The sequence below is a fragment of the Hemitrygon akajei genome, chromosome 15 (genome assembly GCF_048418815.1).
Source record: "Hemitrygon akajei chromosome 15, sHemAka1.3, whole genome shotgun sequence".
In the NCBI taxonomy this organism is placed as follows: Eukaryota; Metazoa; Chordata; class Chondrichthyes; order Myliobatiformes; family Dasyatidae; genus Hemitrygon; species Hemitrygon akajei.
In genome coordinates, this window is record NC_133138.1 from 30,482,868 (window position 1) to 30,502,713 (window position 19,846).

A 19,846-nucleotide genomic window follows, 5' to 3' on the forward strand; every position below is an offset into this window, starting at 1 on the left:
CAGGACCTTGTGTTTTGAAAACTAAATTGAGTTTCTTAACTAACAGCAGTGTTAGCGGTGTTAGTCCATTTGCAGGATGTGGAGACTTCACATACAGTGAATTGCAAGTCTCTCTTTTTACTGTATAGATGTACTGAACCCACAGAAGTTTACACCAGCATTTGGATTTCAACTGATACCATTTCTGATCTCTAAGTATATGAAAAACACAAACACACTGGGGAAATTGAAGTAACCACATTATAATAGAAAATAATGCATTTGTACAATATTTACACAGGCATGATGTTTACATTAGAGTTGGAATTTTCTACTTATTTTACTGTAGACTCAACTTCATTACATTTAATGTTAAAAAGTGAATGCATTAATGCTACTTGTTTACAGAAATTGTGTATAACCTTTACAAGTGGTAAAAAGAATATATATAATATACATAACATATTTTTATACATTTGTTTTCACACTTGAATAAGATTATTATTTACAAGAGCAGAACGTTGTGACAGGCAATGCTTACAAAACCCTTTGGTGTTGGCTGTTTTTACATATTGTCTGAACTGTTGCACAATGGACGTGTACTGAAAAGTACTTGGGTAGAAACCTCTTTCCTCCACTGTGATTAAAAACACTGACCGTCACTGATGATAAACTGATAAACTGAAACTGTGCTTAGCCATTTTGGAGCTGTTCAGAATTTACCAAATCTTGGACCTCGTGGCTAAGTTAGGCTCATGAGTTCGAGGAACATATTCACTATTTCACTACCTTCAGAAAGGGAACAAATAAAGACAGCAATTACAAATCTGGGGAAGAAATTGCCTAGTAATCAACTATTGGCAACTTATTAGGGACTTATTAACGTCTGACTAATGCTCACTGTCCTGTATTTAAATGGTCATGGGAAATACATCTTTCAGACCCGATAGCACATAGTAATATACTCAAAACACAAGAACTGACCATATGGCCCACTGACATTTAAAAAAAAACAGCTAACAGGCTTCCTTTCCTAATTTTCCCCAGTGACCTGTAAATAAAAGAAACTTTCACAGACTAATGCATCTTTTCAAAGCAGTTGCAGACAAGGTTTTCAATAGTGAAATTATCTTCATTCCTATCTCTGGTGCTCATTTGAGGGGAAGGTACGTGTTAGGCAAACTTGCCTACACAACAGATGCAGGATAATGCACACAAAATGCTGGAGGAACACAGCAGGTCAGGAGGCATTTATGGAGATTAATAAACAGTCAATGTTTTGAGCCAAGACCCTTCTTCAGGACTGAGAAGGAATGGGGAAGATGCCAGAATAAGAGTCTCTTCTATCAGATTACTTCTTTTCCTTCTCTTCCAGCTAGCCTCCTTCCCCTCCACCCCACCTTTTAACTCTGTCACCTTCCACACCTTGATCCATAAGAAGGGTCTCAGCCTGAAACAGGACTGTTTATTTATTTCTGTAGATGCTGCCTGACCTGCTGAGTTCCTCCATCATTTTGTATTTTTTGCTTTGGATTTCCAGCATCTGTAGACTTTCTTATGTTTAAGATACATATGTATGTTGGTATGTATATCAATAACAGTCTTGAGGTCAGTGAAGCCCAGTTCTGCCAGCTTGTTTGCTTATTACATCTCTGTTCTCCCAAAATGGGCACCCTAATTGTACACTGCAATTGCATTAATGGCTCACAAACCATGGAAATCCCAAAATAACAGACTTCCAAACTCCAACCACTGGTGTCAAAAAGATATCAAACAAGTTCAAGGAATATTCTCAAACCTGTGCTGCCATAAACTTACTTGAAAATATCTCAGAAACTATACTAAAGTGAGAAAACCACCCACAAAATCACCTAAGATGACCTATGGCTGACTGTAGTGAATCTCCTAAAGATACCCTGGAGTCTCTGTTCCTGGATTAAAACTATTAACAGCTGCTGTGAGCTTTACACAGCTGCAGACAGAAGATCATATTGATCAACACTGAGCAGCAAAATAGTGCAGTCATAAACTTCAGGAGGACTCACAGACTAGTAAATATACAATCAATCAGAGAAGATGCACGTCAGTATACAATGTCCAAGGGTACGTGAAGGCCGCATTTTTGGGTTTAAAAAAAAGGTTAAGAAGACATGTTGGATACTTGCCTTCATCAGCGATGGCTTTGAACATTTGAAGAGGGAAATTTGTTCATTCAGCTGTTACATGCCGTGACATGGACAATCATGATTTTTCCATGACCGTGAATGTTGGCAAATTTACATATAATTATAACTCATGTTGTAACTCATGGATATTATTGTAACTCAGAGATTTGTGAAGAGATGCACCAAGATAATGCCTGGGATTGAACCTTTTAACTAGATGGAATGGGTTTGTTTTTCTTGCACCAGATGCAATCGAGGAGAAGCATGATTGTCATGTACAATATGATGAGGGACATAGTGAGAAACCCTGGCCCTTATCAGAGGGCAAAGGCTTACAAGAAAGGAGAGTTAAAGAGTATTTGAGTAAAAACTTCTTTTCTGTCAGAGGGTGGTTAGACCCTAGACAGCACTGCCTCAGCATTCTCAATATTTAGATGAGCACTTGATAATCATGGTATAGACACAAGAGGTTCTAATAAAGGGTTGCAGAACTGAAATTATTAACTGTTCTCTTTCCACAGATGTGGCCTGACCTGCTGAGTTTTTCCTGCATTTTCTATTATTTATTCTGGATCTTCAATCTCTGCAGATCCTTATCTTTTGATTTTTCTGGACATTTCTGTGCTGGCAGCAATAGAGAGGGCCAAAACAACTTTTCCTGTGTTGTATTACTCTGTGCCAAAAAATTGATCAGAAGCCCGCACATTACAACTTAATATAGAGTTAAAATGAGCATAAGTATGAAGGAGATTGAACTGATTATATATCAAAGGGGAAGTAAAGCAAAATAGAACTTAATTTCTTCTAACAACACACACAAAATGTGGAGGAACTCAGCAGGTCAGGTCTCATCTAAGGATAAGAGTTTTCGTTTCAGGCCGAGACCCTTCATCAGGATACCAGCCCTAAAGTTTGACACTATTTCTTTCCATAGACGTTGCCTAAATTGCTGAGTTCCTCCAATGTTTTGTGTGGGTGTGTGTGTGTGTTCTTGGATTTCTAGCATCCGCAGAATCTCTTGTATTCACAGAATATTCACTGAACTTACTCCTCCCAACTCCATAAGTCAATCAGTGGATTAAAACGGAATTATAATCAACATAGGCAACTATTCTACCTGTGACCCTATGACCTGAAATGAATGCTATTATGCAGAATTAGCAACAAAAATTCGCAAGAAGTCTCATTCAACGGTATTGCTAACATTAGGTCATCTTTAATATTGAAAAACATCTTCCTTGTGGCACAATTTATCTCTCTTCTCAAGTTTGTGTAGAATGAAACAAGAAAACAAGTATTCCATTTTCTTGGTATGTGTAACATCATGCTTTTTGGAATCAGACTGTGTGGTTAATCATTCTGGGTAGAATGGAAATGTCATGCTTTAGGGATTCAGTTTGTGTAATAAATTATAAGATCAGCATTATGGTGTCCATGGAGATGTGATATTTAGTTTAGGTAAATGAAGATAATTTAGATAAATGTTTCATCACTTCAAAGCTTCATCGAGCTGAGTATGGGAGCAGACTTCATCTCTTATGGAAGTGTGGGAGAGAATGAGCAACACTCACCCCTTCTTTGGATGTCAGCAGTTGGTTCCCGTGGCAAATTTTTCTTCAGGCCTTGTACCCCCCATTCAGTTAACCTAATACACACCAAAGCTTTGCCTTCTCCTCTCAAAAAGAGAGGATTTGAGGAAGAGATGCAAAACGTGTTCTGTGCATAAAACTAGTTCAAATGTTGGCAAAGTATAACTGTTCCATTATTTGGAGCAACAAACAATCTACTGGAGGAACTCAGTGGATGGAGCAGCATCCAAGAGAAGAACTGCCAATATTTGAGTTCTGAACCCTGTATCATGGGCCAGAATGTTAACAGCTGTATTTCCCAGCCCCAGCTGCTGCTCAATCTGTTGAGTAGCTCAAGCAGATTTTTTTCAGCATCTGAAGTCCAATTATCAAAATTGTCGAAAAATGTCTATGTTTTATGTAGTGTTGGGAAGTTATGCACCATCTTCCACCTAGTACTTGTGTGCTGTCTGTGAATGTGCTTAATATAACTTTGCTTAAACCAAATTCTTATCTTATTCATTATTGCACAAAAGTTCTAAAACATTGGGATTTTCCTGTATCAGGTCACTGAACCAGAATCAGTCCCATTCAGTCACCTATGCATGTCTTACATTGACTTTCATCCAATTGTTTTAATTCCAGCGGTGATTTGCATCAAGACCACTTGATACTTCACCGCAGCTTTCCTACTTTCACTTTTAAAGTTCTCTCTTCAATAATAAGGAGCCTTGTAATAATGCTGGGAAATTAAATGGGCCTCATACTTAAAGGAAGACTTAGGGAAGGGATGATTGTAACAAAAGTGAGCAGAGGGGAAATGAGAAGCTAACTAAGGACCTGCAAGCTGAAGTAAATTGAATGATAAAGAGGATGCCTTTTGTTTCATTTTGTGCTTTCTGTCATCCTGACAATACTTCATCAGCCAGCCCTGTGAACGGATATTTAAACAAAGTCACCATCAGGACTTGACAGGAAAATAGAAAAGCATTCTGAAAAGTTGGGCATAGAGTATACCAGAGAAGTCTTTGGAATCCTCTGCAACTCATAAAATTAACCAAAGGAAAACTTCTCAGCATGGCATTATCTTGCTGAAGTTTACAAATCAAGCAATTAAGAAACGTGACAGACTGTGTGAGGGGAGAGTGCAATGATTCCTGAGTGAAAATGAAGACCTCCTCTGAGAACAACATGTAAGAAAACAGCCTTTTGAAACAGGTTGCAATAGTTCATTGGGCATATCTTCCTTGTACATGGCTGTGACTGTGGTGACCATCAATAAAGGAAATTTCAATTAAGACTATTAAAAGAGACCTCCCGGTAACTAAAAATATCGTGCTGGAAAACTAATCTTATTATTCATACTCGATGTACAACATTGTAATGGTTGGGTCCTATAAAGTACTCCTCCCAAAATAGAGTCCAGTGTTTTTGTGTCTCAAAAATAATTCAGATCATGTGACAGAGAATTAATTTCTACTCAGTGCTCTTATGATGAGGCTAACAAAGCCAACACACCCCAGCCTCTACACAGTGAAGATCACATGGTGCATCTACATGGCAAAGGGTGGTCCCAAGATCAGATGAACCCTGAGATTGGACTGGAATAAACACCACCTTCATTTAGTGAATCCCTGAATCATCCACTGTACTTTACAGCTTGGTGATATCATATTGAGGTTCGTTCTTTCTATGAATGGCCGAACTCAGTTCCTGGAGGAACTTGTCCTGCATCGGCTGGTTCGTAACTAGGTTTCTCTTCACCAGGATTGGTGCGGGATCCACTGCTGAGATTTCTGAGTTCATTGACAACATGACGTTGACATCCTGAACTTCTTCATACACAGGCTCACTGCTGGAGTCTTCTTCCTTCTGTTGCTGTTCAAATATCTCATGCTGCATCTTCATTGGCTGAAAAGAAGCAAGTGAGAAAAGTTATTAGGAAGTCAGCACTCAAGGAGGTGTAGCCTTGTGATATTTTCGCACTCAGTCAAGATTCCATTGACTTCCTTATCAACTTATTGTAACCAGACATGCAATATACAAGTTCATGCAAGGTACAGAGGGGTAGAAGTTTGTTAGAGAACAGAAAAGAAACATTCTGAGACGTTTAGTAGAGTATTGAGAATAAAACAAAATACAGCCAACAAAGGTATTCCTGGTATTTATTACACCGTTCCATCAGAATCTTGAACTATCAGCCACCTCAGCCACTGATAATGATTGAAGCCCAGTTAAAATCTAATAAATAGTCAATCTGAAGTGTGAAGAATAACCGGGCAAACGCCTCATGTATTCAATGACATTCCTTCACCAGTCTCCCTGTACTCTCCAAAGCTGGAGCCCCAAGGGTTGCAAAGATTTCAATTCCATTATCAAATGATTTCCCAGCTGTTAAGACTGCCCAAGGAAGTACCAGATGGAGGGTATTGTTAGACTTTTTTGCAGTAGAATTTAATTTGACTGAATGGGCAGGAGACCAGAGTTGAAAATTATCCCTTGTTAGAATAAACATTCAAAGTAAAGCATCTGTTTGCCATATAGAGAGACATGGAGGCAGGATGGTGCAATCATCTGTACTTCCTGTGGTAGGAAGAGGCCTCCTGAAACTACAGAACAGAAACATAACTGAATACCATGCCATAGTTTTGCAAAGGCAATTCCAGGTGAGACACTATGAAGTATCTCCTCATCTAATACATTTTCATATGAATGACGAACATTAGGGCCTAACAATCAAAAGCTTAAGTATAGAGAAATTTCCACTAGCAATCTAAAAGAGGAGGTGCAGGGAAGTATATGGTCATGCACTTTGGTAGAAGGAATAGAGGTATAGGCTTTTTTCTAAATGGGGGAGCAAATTCAGAAATCAGAGGTGAAAAGGGACTTGGGAGTCCTTGTGCAGGATTCCCTAAAGGTTAACTTGCAAGTTGAGTTGAGGAAACCAAATGCAATATTAGCATTCATTTTGGAGATGACTGGAATATAAAGACAAGGATGTAACGCTGAGGGTTTACAGGGGATTGGTCAGATCACAGTTGGAGGATTGTGGAGTTTTGGGCCCCTTGTCTAAGAAAGGATGTGCTAGCATTGGAGACGGTTCAGAGAGAAGGTTCACAAGAATGATTCTGGGAATGAAAGAGTTAACAATTGAGAAACATTTAATGGCTCTGGGCCTGTACTAACAAGAGAATGGGGTTGAACGGGTTAATAATTCATCCATCATGGAATAGCGGAGAAGACACGATGGGCTGAATGGACTAATTGTGCTCCTATAATTTATGGTGTTAAAGAATAAAATTTATGCTGATAAAAAAATTATCACGTTAAACCAAGCACATAAAGAGACACATTCCGAGGCAGTAAAGCCATGATCTAGTCTAGTGCATTAGTATAGAGATGTATTATCATTAATACTATGGTCATCATGCACAATGTCACCATAGAGAAGAGGTTTTCTAGCCTTGCTGTGCATGGATGTACTTACAAAGAACATTGAGAGTGTTCTCCGGTCATGTAGGCGCCGCTGGAAGGAAACGGGCACAAAGACAATAAGCAGAACGAAAAAGCACAAAACTTTCATGGGACAGCTACCATCATTCAGGCAAAACATCTGAATTACACCTCGCTTTCCAAACCAGACAGCAGTTTGAACACAATCTCGGAGTTTCTTACCCTGCTTTCTGATGAACAGAAAGCTTAAGAGCAAGAGACATGACTCCAGTGGGGAGATTTCATTGGGGTTAGGACTTCTACACCCATATGGTCGCTCCTACACCCAGGAAGTCTTATATGTATATGTGCAGGCGCTGTGTCCGATGTGATGCTTTGCTATTGGCTCATCTTGGGGACTGACAATGGATTTCAGTCCAGGTAAGAATCCCCCCCCCCCGCCCCCCCCCCCGAATGTTGCGGTCTTATTTCTGTTAAATCAAGGCAGAGTTCCTCTTTGGTGAATTGAAATACAAGATATTCTAGTGCCTGTTTTCGACCAGTGAGAAGAGAGGAGGTGATTATTTATACCCAGTGCCACTTTAGTAGGTACGCCTGTCCATTAATGCAAATATCTCATCAGCCAATCATGTGCCAGCAACTCAATGTACAAAAGCAAGAAGACACGGTCAAGAGGTTCAGTTGTTGTTCAGACCAAACATCAGAATGGGAAAGAAATGTGATCTAAGAGACTTTGACTTGTCGAATAATTGTTTGTGCCAGAAGGGGTGGTTTGAGTATCACAGAACCTGCTGATCTCTTGGGATTTTCACGCACAGCAATCTCTAAAGTTTACAGAGAATGGCGCATAAAACACAAAAAAAGACCCAGTGCGCGGCAGGTCTGTGGGTGAAAATGACTTGTTGTTGAGAATGGACAGATTGATTCAATCTGACAGGAAAGCGAAGTAACTCAAACAGCCACACACTAGCATAGTGGTGTGCAGCAACACATCTCTGAATGCACAACACATCAAACCTTGAAGTGGATGGGCTTCAGCAGCAGAAGACCATGAACATACACACAATGACCACTTTATCAGGCACACTCCCATACACCTGTATGTAAATATAATGCAAATATCTAATCAGCTAATCAAGTGGCAGCAACTCAATGCATAAAAGCATATAGACATGGTCCAGAGGTTCAGTTATTGTTCAGACTAAACATCAGAATGGGAAAGAAATTTCATCTAAGTGTATGTTCACAGCAGATATGAATAATACAATACACCTTTAAGCAAACTATAAGCTGTTTCTTTATTAAACTGTAGGCCATGTTTTCCAACTAAGGGTTGAATTCCAAGGAACTTTATCATTAGAAAAATGAAGGGGTAAGCTCATTGAAACTTTCCGAAATGGTCTGGGAGTGTATGTTGAGAGGATGCTTGCTATAGTAGGGAGTCCAGGACCAGAAGGCACAGACTCAGAAGGACGTCCCTCTAGAACAGAGATGAAGAGGAATTTCTTAAGCCAGATGGCGGTGAATCTATGGAATTTACTGTCACAGATGCTTGTGGAGGCGAGGTCATTAGGCATATTTAAAGAGGAGGTTGATAGGTTCTTGATTAGTAAGAGCATCAATGGGTATGGGGAAATGGGGTTGGAAGGGAACGTAAATCAGCCATGACGGAATGACAGAGGGCCAATGTTTTATGACCTTATAGATGCAACAATGGAAAAGTTCCATCATTCCATCCTTTTTCTGAACATTGGGTATGCTCCATGTTTCAGAAGAAACATATTAAGGTTTGTAAATAATGATTCTAGGACAGGCAGTATCTCATCTATCAATTGTAACGTGCCCATAAAGATTTCCAGTTGGTTATTAAAATAGTTCTCATAGGTTAGAAAGGATTTCTCTTCAGTGGGTTTGGGATGGGCAGGTTGTTTCTAATGGACCCCCACCTCTCCAGTGAAAATGCACCTATGCATTATAGAGTTAAGATGGCCAAATGGAGGAATTATCATAAAACAGAGTGGTGAAACAGGATGAACACAAAACTGGTGCTGCACAGGGAGCGCCATTTGCACAATGCACCTTAACTCATTGTTCATCGGCAGTCACTGAGTAATAGGTACATGACACACTGGGCTTATGTCCCATTCATTGAAACTATCAAGAAAAGGAACATCATCTAACAAGAGGAGTGACAAAGTCTGCAGTATCAATAGTCTGAAGGGAGTGATGTCACTTTAAGATAATTGGCAAAACATTCTGGGGTCAGGAGGAGAATCTTATTTCTGCTGTGATCTGGAGTGTTCTGCTCAAAAAGGCAAAAGGAGCAATTTCCACAGTTTATTTTTTGAAAAAAGAAATGGACAATTACTCAAAGTGAATGAAATTGTTAGATTGGGGAGTAAGGACAAGTGAATGGGATGAATTGGAAGGCACTGTATTTCATCAATCTACTACACATTTCATGTGGCCAAATAAGACATTCTTACCTCCCAGGGATATCATTGTTCAGTGACAGGGCATGGGAGTGCAAAAACTAGGGGAGTACAGTTTTAGTTCGATAAGGTTTAAGGGGAATCTTTTCACCCAGAGGGTTGTGAGCAGACAGACGGAGTGCTTGAGGTGGGTACAATTGCATCACTTAAGGAGCACTTGGATAGGTACATGGACAGGTGAGACTCAGCTGGATGCAAGAAGTTTGGACTAGCTGGGTGGGCACAGTGGTTGGCATGGACTTGATGGGCCAAAGGGTCTGTATCCTTGCTGTACCAGACTATGACACAAATATTGGGCTTCAGGGGCAGTAAACAGACTAAAAGCTATTCTTATATTGTTTGAGTGAAGTCTGGTACGTAGTGGCATCAGTGCCACTAAAGTACTCAATAAGACTGATGCGTTTGACATCTGTCAAGTGCAGTGGTACAATGGGCTGAACCAGATACACAGGTTAAAGCAAACCTCCCCGAGTATAGAACAATACCACAGAGTGCAGGCTCTTTGGGCCACAATGTTGTGCTGACCTTTTAACCTACTCCAAAGTCAATCTAGTCCCTCCGTCTTACATAGCCCATAATCTTCCATTTTTCTTTCATCAATGTGTCTAAGAGTCTCTTACATGTCCCTCGTGTATCAGCCTCAACCACCATCCCTTAGTAATGCACTTACTGCTTCCTGTGTAAGAACTATTTCTGACATTCCCAATAGATTTTCTTCCAATCACCTTTAAAGTACATTCTCTCCTATTAGTCATTTCCACCCTGTGAAAGAGACACTGGCAGTCCACTCCGTCTACACCTCGCATCGTCTTATGCACAAATATATTGGCTACTAGGAGCAATCTTGCTTTACCAGAGTTTGATTTGCAGATAGCATGATAGAATTGCTCTCGTCTCCATGGAGTGGAATAAGTGGCATGGTCCCAAACTTCTGTTTGGATATATCAGACGAAGAATGGCGCCTTAACACTGTAGGTCGGAGGTCATCGTGCTGAAAAGAAAGAAAGAAAATGTCCCTTTATACCCTTGACAATGCTCAAAGAAGGACTTTGTTAACTGTAAGGCATGCTTTAGCGTCAGAAGAGCAAGATAATTTTATTCCCATTAATAATGAAACTAAGACCTAAATCATTTGGTTACAGTTACATTTTCTGGATAAACTCTACCCTTGCTCTCTTCATTTGCTTCTAACTGGTTATGATTTTTTCCGAGAATAAATCTAAATGAGCAACTATAGATAAGCAGAACTCAAAAAGGAAAGCACGTCCTCAGCCAATGATGAAATAAGGTATTATTCTGCCAGAACTCTGCATAAAGGTCATTCATCCACTGAAGCCCGTACATTCAACACTGGATCGAACCAGTCAGGAACTAATTACCAAAGAATTAATAATTTGAAGAGGATCCCACACAAGTCAAATTTTATTTTGACCCAGGATCTTTATCTGTCAATATATTCCATCCCTCCTTGGTTCAAACAGGGTTGGAGCATTGCTTCTGTACTCTCAGTCTGTAATTACCTGATCCAAACAGTTTCCCTTTGGTTTACACGAGCGAATCTGCAGATGCTGGAAATGAATGAAAACACAAAATGCTGGCAGAACTCAGCAGGCCAGACAGCATCTATGGGAAGAGGTAGTGACGATGTTTCAGGCCGAAACCTGATGAAGGATTTCGGCCCAAAACGCCGTCGCTACCTCCTCCTGTATATGCTATCTGACCTGCTGAGTACTGCCAGCATTTTGTGTTTTTATTTCCTTTGGTTTAACCTGTTTTTGATTTCGTATCTTCCACAATCTCTGTACTACATGCCTCTTACTCTCTGTTCCTAACCTTCTCTGGGAAGTTAATTTTAGATCCATCCTGTGCTCAAAGGAGAAGCATTCATGATCAAAGTGGGTGTAAAATTGGACCCAATAACACTGAAATGAAGACCACTCTTCAAACTGCATACTGACCAAAAGTTATAAATAAGCTTTACAGAACAGAGCCTAGTGGGAATTATCCATCTTCTAGATGAGGCATTATTCAATGGCCCAACTTGGGTGGACAAAAGGGATTCTATTGCATTCTTTTTATGAACAAGATGATTATTCCCTGCTGCCCTAGTCAATATATTTTCTTCATTATCATAATGTTGTTTGTGGGATCTTATTGTGTATGACTGGTACCACAGTTCCTACATGACAGCAGTGGCTACATTTCAGACACAGAGGCCATTGGTCATACAGAACCTTGAAAAGCTTGTAAGGCACAGCATAAGTGCATAACTGTATTCTTCTTTCACAGATATTGCAATATTTATGTTGATTTTTGATGCCTCTGGATAGGAAGTCAATGCATGAGGTTCATTACCTGTGCTCTAAGGATGCTGGCTGTCCAATCCCACATTTCAGATTGCCCTGAGCAGCACAGGAACCTGCAACAGAACAACTACAAACCATCAAACCACATGGACAGAAACACTTGGCATCAGACTATCAAGGCTGAGGACGTGGCCACAATGCTGGACATCCTTGTCATAAGGAGCACTGAGGAATAGAGGGGCTTAGTGTACAAATCCAAGGATGCTTGAAGATGGCAGCCTAGTGTGGACTCTACAAAGACTAGCAAATTTCTACCGGTGTAAGCATGGAGAGCACTCTGGTTGCATCACTGCCTGGTATGGAGGGGCCACTGCACAGGTCAGGAAAAGCTGCAAACTCTGCCAGCTCCTTCATGGGCACCAGCCTCCCCAGCACCAAAGACATCTTCAAAAGGTGATGCCTCAAAAAAGGTGGCATCCATCACTCAGGAACCTCATCACCCAGAACATCTGATTACTATCACCAAGGAGGAGGTACAGGAGCCTAAAAACACAGACTCAATGTTTTAGGAACAGCATCTTCCCCTCTGCCATCAGATTTCTGAACAGACAATAAACTAATCCATGACTACTAATCCTCACTACTTCTGCTCCTTTTTCTACTAGTTATTAATTTATATTTTATTAATATTTCTTACTGTAATTTGTAGTATTTTTATACATAGCACTATACTGTGCAAATTTCATGACATATATCAGTGATATTAAACCTGATTCTGATTAGGAATCCAAACGCGACAGCAGGAAAGGTATGTCAAAGCTTTACAAAATACGTATTGGACCACTGCAAGAGTATTCTGTGAAGTTTTGGTCACCACAGTTTAGGAAAGACATTAATTCACTGGTGAGGGTGATAAGGAGATTCACCAGGATTTTGTCTGGGATGGAGTATTGCAGTCATGAAAAGAGACTGGATAAGCCGTTTACTTTTTAGGTAGAGGAAGCCGATGTGTGACTGGATTGAGGTAAGCAAAATTGATGAGAGGCATAGCCAGGGTGAAGAGAAACAACCTTGCCACACAGCAGAGCTGTCTAAAGTCAAAAGGCACATGTGCAGCATAAGCTTATATAAGGGTCCATGGACACCTTGCTTAATGGTATTGGACCATGGTATAAAAAGGTTAGGAAACCCCGTTGCACTAATCCTATTTACCACCACTTGACCTATATAAGCTTATAAACCCTGACAATTCAAGTGTCCTTCTAGATGCCTCTTTAATGCTGTGAGAATACCATCCTCCACCCCCCCCCCCACTTCAGGAAGCGTGTTCCAGACTCCAGCTATCCTCCAATCCCCTTTAAACACCCATGAGGCATCTAGAAGGACACTTGAATAATAGGTTAATGGAGAAAAAAAATAGTGGATATGGCCAAGTCCATCACGGGTAAAGCCCTCCCCACCACTGAGCATATCTACACATAGTGTTGTCACGGGAAAGCAGCATCCATCATCAGGGACCCCACCACCCAGGACATGCTCTCTTCTTGCTGCTGTCATCAGGCGGATGGTATAGGAGCTTCAGGACTCACACCACCAGGTTCAGGAACAGTTATTACCTTCAGGCTCCTGAACCAGCGGGGATAAATTTAGTATGAAGATGAGGGGAAACTGCTTTTCCCAGAGTGTGAGGAACCTGTAGAATTCTCTGCCCAATGAAGCAGTAGAGCCTACCTCAGTAAATATATTTAAGACAAGGTTGGATAGATTTTTGCATAGTAGGGGAATTAAGGATTATGGGGAAAAGGTAGGAAGGTGGAGATGAGTCCAAGGCAAGATCAGCCATGATCTTATTGAATGGCAGAGAAGGCTTGACGGGCCAGATGGCCTATGCCTGCTCCTATTTCTTTTTTTCTTATGCTCTTATAACTTCTCTCAACTTCACTTGTCCCATCATTGAATTGTTCCAACAACCTATGGACTCACTTTCAAAGAATCTTCATCTCATGCTCTCAATATTTATTGCATGCTTATTTATTACTATCGATATTATGATTTCTTTTTTTTAATTACTTTTGTATTTGCGCAGTTTGTTGTCTTTTGCACACTGGTTATCCTGTTGGTGCGATCTTTTATTGATTCTATTATGGTTATTGGATTGATTAAGTATGCCTGAAAGAAATTGAATCTGAGGGTTTTATATGGTGACATATATGTACTTTGATAACAAATTTACTTTTAACTTTTAAACTTTGAAATTGGCTTAAAGGCAACTGTCGGAACCGCTTAAATAACTTAAGATCATGAATTGAACTGCAGTGTCAGTGACGAACCACTAGATGGTAGCAGAGTACTACAGATGGAGCTGTTTTACAGCGATTGAGAAGTAATCGGACAGGTGCATCACTAAACCACAGAAAATATAGAGCACGGCCCCAGTTAATTCAAAGCTGCCAGTTTTATTTCATAACTGTGCATATTTGCCCCATCATCCTTTTATTGCCTTTTGAGTTTCCTACATCTTAACATTGACTAATGTTCAAAATCTCAAATTGGTTCACAAACATAAAATAATGCTGGGAATAGTCTGCCGTCAGGAAAGATCTATGGATGGAAAAGGGAAATTGATAACTTCACATCAAAGTTGGAAACAATGGAGTTTGAAGATGTAGAAAAATGGGTCAAAGGAGTAGAAAATACAAAATCTGAATTTGAATGGCAGGAGACATCAACTGATGAGAAAGGTGATAGAACAGGTTGAATAAAGGTAAAGGTTGGAGTAAAGTAATTAAACAAGAGTCCAAAAGAATTAAGAATGGAGAAGTAAATTCTTTCTTTGAATCTGGTAAACTCTGCTTAGATTCCAAAAGGCTTACAAATGCTCAGTTAATAAATTAGTCTCATTTAGTCAAAACATCACCAGCAGGTTCAGGCTGCATTGTAATCACACCCCTAAGTTATCCCAAAATTGTTTACCAAAACTCTGACCTCTGCCCTAAGAAAGACAAGGGTTACAGGTGCATGGGAGCACCAGCACCCGCAGGTTGCCCTCCATGTCAAGCAGCCCAATACATCACAAAATGTCTAGCTTTCTTTTTTAATGAATAACTACAAAGATGATTGAAAGAAATATACACACAACACACTGGAGGAAGTCAGCAGGTTCAGCAGCACCTACGGAAATGAATAAACAGTCGATGCTTTGGGCCGACAGCCTTCTTGAGGACTCGTGTTTACCACAGAGCACTTAATACTACTGAGCTAATACAAAGCTAAGTACACGAGTGAATTTGCAGATGCTGGAAATAAATAAAAACACAAAATGCTGGCAGAACTCAGCAGGCCAGACAGCATCTATGGAAGGAGGTAGTGACGACGTTTTGGGCCGAAACCCTTCATCAGGAGTTACTCTTATTTCTGTTTCACAACTACCTTCCTACCTTAGCCAATGTACAGTACTAAGCAAAGGTCTTAGGCATGAGTTATATATATGTGCCTAAGACTTTTGCACATTACTGTATATATAACTCATATGCCTAAGACCTTTGCTTGGTACTGTATATTGGTTAAAATAGGAAGGTAGTTGTGAAACAGAAATGAGTACTTAGCTTTGTATTAGCTCAGTAGTATTAACTGCTCAATGGTTCCATTTAATATCAAATAATGTATAGAACTACAACCTGAAATTCCTACTCTCTGCAGACATCCACAAAACAAAAGCCCCAAAAAATGTATGATAGAAAAAGCATAAGAAGCTCAAAGACCCCCTCCCTTTCCCAACCACTCCTGGGGTGCGGGGGGAGGGGGGAGCGCCTCTTTATTAGCCAGTTCCGCCTTGGAAAAAATTCTTCTGGCTGTCCACTCTGTCTATGCCTCTTATCATCTTGTACACCTCTATCAAGCCCAAAGATAGAAAGGAATAACAAAATGTGCTCAATAACATTCCATTTCATAAAGTTTGTGAATAATGCAAATTTAAATGGAGCCCCTAATCAGAAACAAGCTCCTAGGAAAGCTAATAGATCTACCCATGTTCCTGCAATTGTGGCATCTGCAGCATTTGATTAATCATGAATTACGATCACTTTCTAAACAGGATCAGTAAAAATCCTTCCTGCAACTGTTTTCCGCTCCTGCGTGTTATTTATTTTATGATTTTTACTTCAAGATACAGCGCAGAACAGGCCCTTCCTGCCCAATGAGCAACACCGCTTAGCAACCAACCTATTTAACCCTGTCCTAACCACAAGACAGTTTACAATGATCAATGATCCTATTAACCAGTATAACTTTGGGATGTGGAAGGAAACCGGAGCACCCGGAGGAGATTCCTGTGCTCACTGGAAGGCATTCAATCTTCTTACAGTCAGCATCAGATCTGAACTCTGACGATTCGAGCTGCAATTGCATCACACTAAGCGCTACACTATCATGGTATGATGTTAGGTCTCAACAGCTTTCCTTGAAGTAGCTGGTTTATCAACTCCATGACCCACCGCTTGATATGCTCCACTTGCATAACAAATCATAGATGTTTGATTAAGTTTCAGTTCCTGGGCTGAACACCGATCAAATTTTAACCATCTATTTGACATTCGTTCATGGACACCTATCAGCACCAAAGTCTTTCCCAACTTCCTCCTTCACAGATTGCAGATTTTGCTGATAATTTCAGCCAGGGACACTACAAGGTCCTCCTTGACTGCATTTACACATGATCTCATTTTCACTTACAAACGGGGAATTTCCGCGTGGCAATCAATCTGCATGAGCTTCAATGGGAACAGACTCATATTAGGATATTCAAAGTGTTGGAGACAAAGGAAGGTGTAGTCCTTGCTTACTTACCACTGCTGCTTATCCAAGAAAATAGTGAACCCCCACCTACACAAGAAAGGAAATCCATCATTAATTCAGAGAATAAAATCAAATGTAAATTATTTGTGTACTTACATAAAAAAAAGTGATTCTAGAGTATGGCATCAGAACCTGACAATAATACCCTCCTAATGGAAAGAAGTGTTAGCATTGGTTGGATAGTGGGTATGTTTTTATTAAGATCATAAGACCACAAGATATAGGGGAAGAATTGGGATATTCAGCCCATCAAGTCTGCTCTGCATTCAATCATTCCCCTCCATCCCATTCTCCTGGATTCTCCCCATAACCTTTGATGCCCTGACTAATAAAGAACCTGTAGATCTCCACTTTAAATGTACTTAATGACTAGGCATCCACAGGCATCTGAGGCAATGAATTCCACTGATTCACCGCCTTCTGGCTGAAGAAATTCGGAGGTATGATCATTTTTATCAGGCACAGAAATCAATTAATGTGCCGTAGTTATGCTGGTTTTGTGTATTCCCATCATCTTAACCTTAGATGATCTTGCCTCCAGACTATCACAGCTAATTTATAAGCCTTATCCCAAGGGTGGTCTGATAAAAGATAAGATACAGGGGAGGCAGTGGGAAGCACCAAAAAGACATTCTGTAACAATCAATAAACCAATTGATACATATATATATATATCTGTGCCTCAGAATTTTTCACGGTACAGTATACACATACTTCGATAATAAATTTATTTTGAACTTTTCTTACTGTACTGTCGGTGTTTTCAGCTTCTTCTTAATACCAAGGTAAACCTTCAATGAGAAGACAGACCACTCCCGCTCAGGCTTGGAGCTCTGCAAGACAAGAGAAGTACAAATCTCAGACACTTTGTGCTTATTAACTTTGACAGCCTGGCTGCAATGTCTAACCTGTTGGGAATGTTGCATCGAAAGATGGTAACACTGTGCCGGCTGTGTTTCATTCCCGGTTCTGACCCTCAGGAAATCAGAGTGGAAGTTCACAGCCACAACTCATCCCCGTGCAGCTGCCATTTCTCCATTTCCAGTGTCTGCAATGCACATGACAGCTACCAGCAAAAAGCTCTGGCCTTCATTTCACTCTCGCAGCGAAACCAGGGGCAACAATCCAGCAAGCAGCACCAGAGCTGAGGGTCAAACCCAGGTCCCTGCAGCTACCTGGGAGCAGTATCCAGCATCAGGTGGCTGAGGTCCAGGTCCAGGTCAATGGGACTTTAGCAGAATAATAGTCTGGCATGGACTATGTGGGCTGAAGGGCCTCTTTCTGTGCTGCATTTCTCTATGACTCTATGACACCATGTCACGCTGCTTCTCAGAGTACCCAGGCATTTAAGGGTCACGAACCTGAAAGATTAACTGTGTCTCTCCATAGATGCTACCAGACCTGCTGAGTACTAACCACATTATCAACATTTATTTTGGATTTTTGGATTTATTTTATTGATACGTGGAGGGCAGAACAGGTCCTTCTGGCCCATTGAGCCACCTATTTAACTCTCGACTTATCACAGGAGGCTGGCAGGGTGGAGATAGATGTCCCCCAAAGGAGGTGTAAGGAACTCCTTTCCTCTTCTAGCCTGCAGGTCACCCTTGAGCAAGGTGTAACATTTGCTTAGCCCCCCGATCAGGGTCACGTGAAGCCCTGGGAACAGGTGGTGGATGGTCGTACGAGCGGCCGCTGCATATCACAAGTCTTGGTGATGTCACCACTGACACTAGGCAGACAATCTCTGAAGAGTATTGTTAATAGCTGGGTCACCCGTCTTGTAAAGACACTGCCCAGAAGAAGTCAACGGCAAACCACTTCTGTAGAAAAATTTGCCAAGAACAATCATGGTCATGGAAAGACTATGATCACCAGTGTCAAACAACATGGCACATAACAAACGGACGGACTAATCACAAGATAGTTTGTAATCCCCAATTAACCTGCTAACTGGTACATGTTTGGACTGTGGAAACCAGTGTAGCTGGAGAAAGCCCAATAGGCAGAATGTCAAACCTCCTTTCAGATGGCGCCAGAATTGAACTCTGAACTCTGGAACAGCCTGAGCAGTAATGGTATTGCACTAGGCGCTACACCACCACGGTGCCCTCTCTGCTGGTTTGAGATTTTATTTTCTGTGTAAGTTCTTTCCCAGAAAGGTACAAGCCACATTTTTAAACAAAGCTAGGCACTTCTCCTGAAATAACCTCAACTTCAATAGCAAAAGCAGCCCATTCACTCATCGGAGTTTACCTTTTTATCCTTAAACAGCAGCAGCTTACGATCGCGCAGAACGAAATATCGCTCCTGGAACTTGTTTCCAGACAGGAGTTTTGGAGGTTCCTCTCGACATTTCAAGACCCCACACTTTGGAATGTCACTTTTACCTGCTGTCACGCATTGAGATGAAGAAACAAAGAGTGAATGTCTGTCATACGGGTTTGGAACAGTATTAACACACAATAACAGGAGTGCCGGTATTCTGAAGTGAGGTAGTACGGTGTGATTTCAGTGAATAATTTGCTCAGAAAGACAGAATGCACATACACTTAGTGGCCACTTTATTAGGTACCCCCAGTACTTAATAAAGTGGCCACATAGTGTATGTTCGTGATCTTCTGCTGCTGTAGCCCAACCACTTCAATGTTCATTCAGAGATGTTCTTCTGTACGCAAATGTTGTCACGTATGGTTATTTGAGTTACTATCGCCTTCCTGTCAGCTTGAACGATATGGCCATTCTCCTCTGACCTCTCTCATTAACGAGGCATTTTTGCCCACAGGAACGCCATACACTGCTTTTTTGTTTTGTTTCTTGCACCATTCTCAGTGAGCTCCCGAGACTGTTGTGCACAGAAATCCCAAGAGGTCTGCTTGTGAGATACTCAAACCACCCTGTCTGGCACCAACAATCATTCCATTGTCAAAGTCACTTAAATCACTTCTCCTCACCATTCTGATACTTAGTCTAAACAGCAACTGCACCGCTTGATCACACCTGCAGGCTTTATGCATTGAATTGCTGCC

At 40.8% G+C, this 19,846-nt stretch overlaps 1 protein-coding gene across 2 annotated transcripts in view; it reads right to left on the reverse strand.

Moving 5' to 3' along the window:
* Positions 1–226: 226 nt before the first annotated feature.
* The window catches only part of arap3 (ArfGAP with RhoGAP domain, ankyrin repeat and PH domain 3), a 271,085-nt gene continuing 251,465 nt past the window's right edge, over positions 227–19,846 (reverse strand). Inside the window, exons 25-31 of one of the 2 annotated variants that reach the window (XM_073067376.1) lie at positions 19,074–19,210; positions 17,565–17,650; positions 16,809–16,844; positions 12,013–12,076; positions 10,511–10,648; positions 7,200–7,238; positions 227–5,623 (exon numbers count right to left, since the gene is read on the reverse strand). In XM_073067376.1, the coding sequence (XP_072923477.1) occupies positions 5,366–5,623; positions 7,200–7,238; positions 10,511–10,648; positions 12,013–12,076; positions 16,809–16,844; positions 17,565–17,650; positions 19,074–19,210 (758 nt within the window). In that variant the 3' untranslated portion in view covers positions 227–5,365. The remainder of the gene's footprint in view (positions 5,624–7,199; positions 7,239–10,510; positions 10,649–12,012; positions 12,077–16,808; positions 16,845–17,564; positions 17,651–19,073; positions 19,211–19,846) is intronic. The other variant, XM_073067377.1, reaches the window with a different exon arrangement.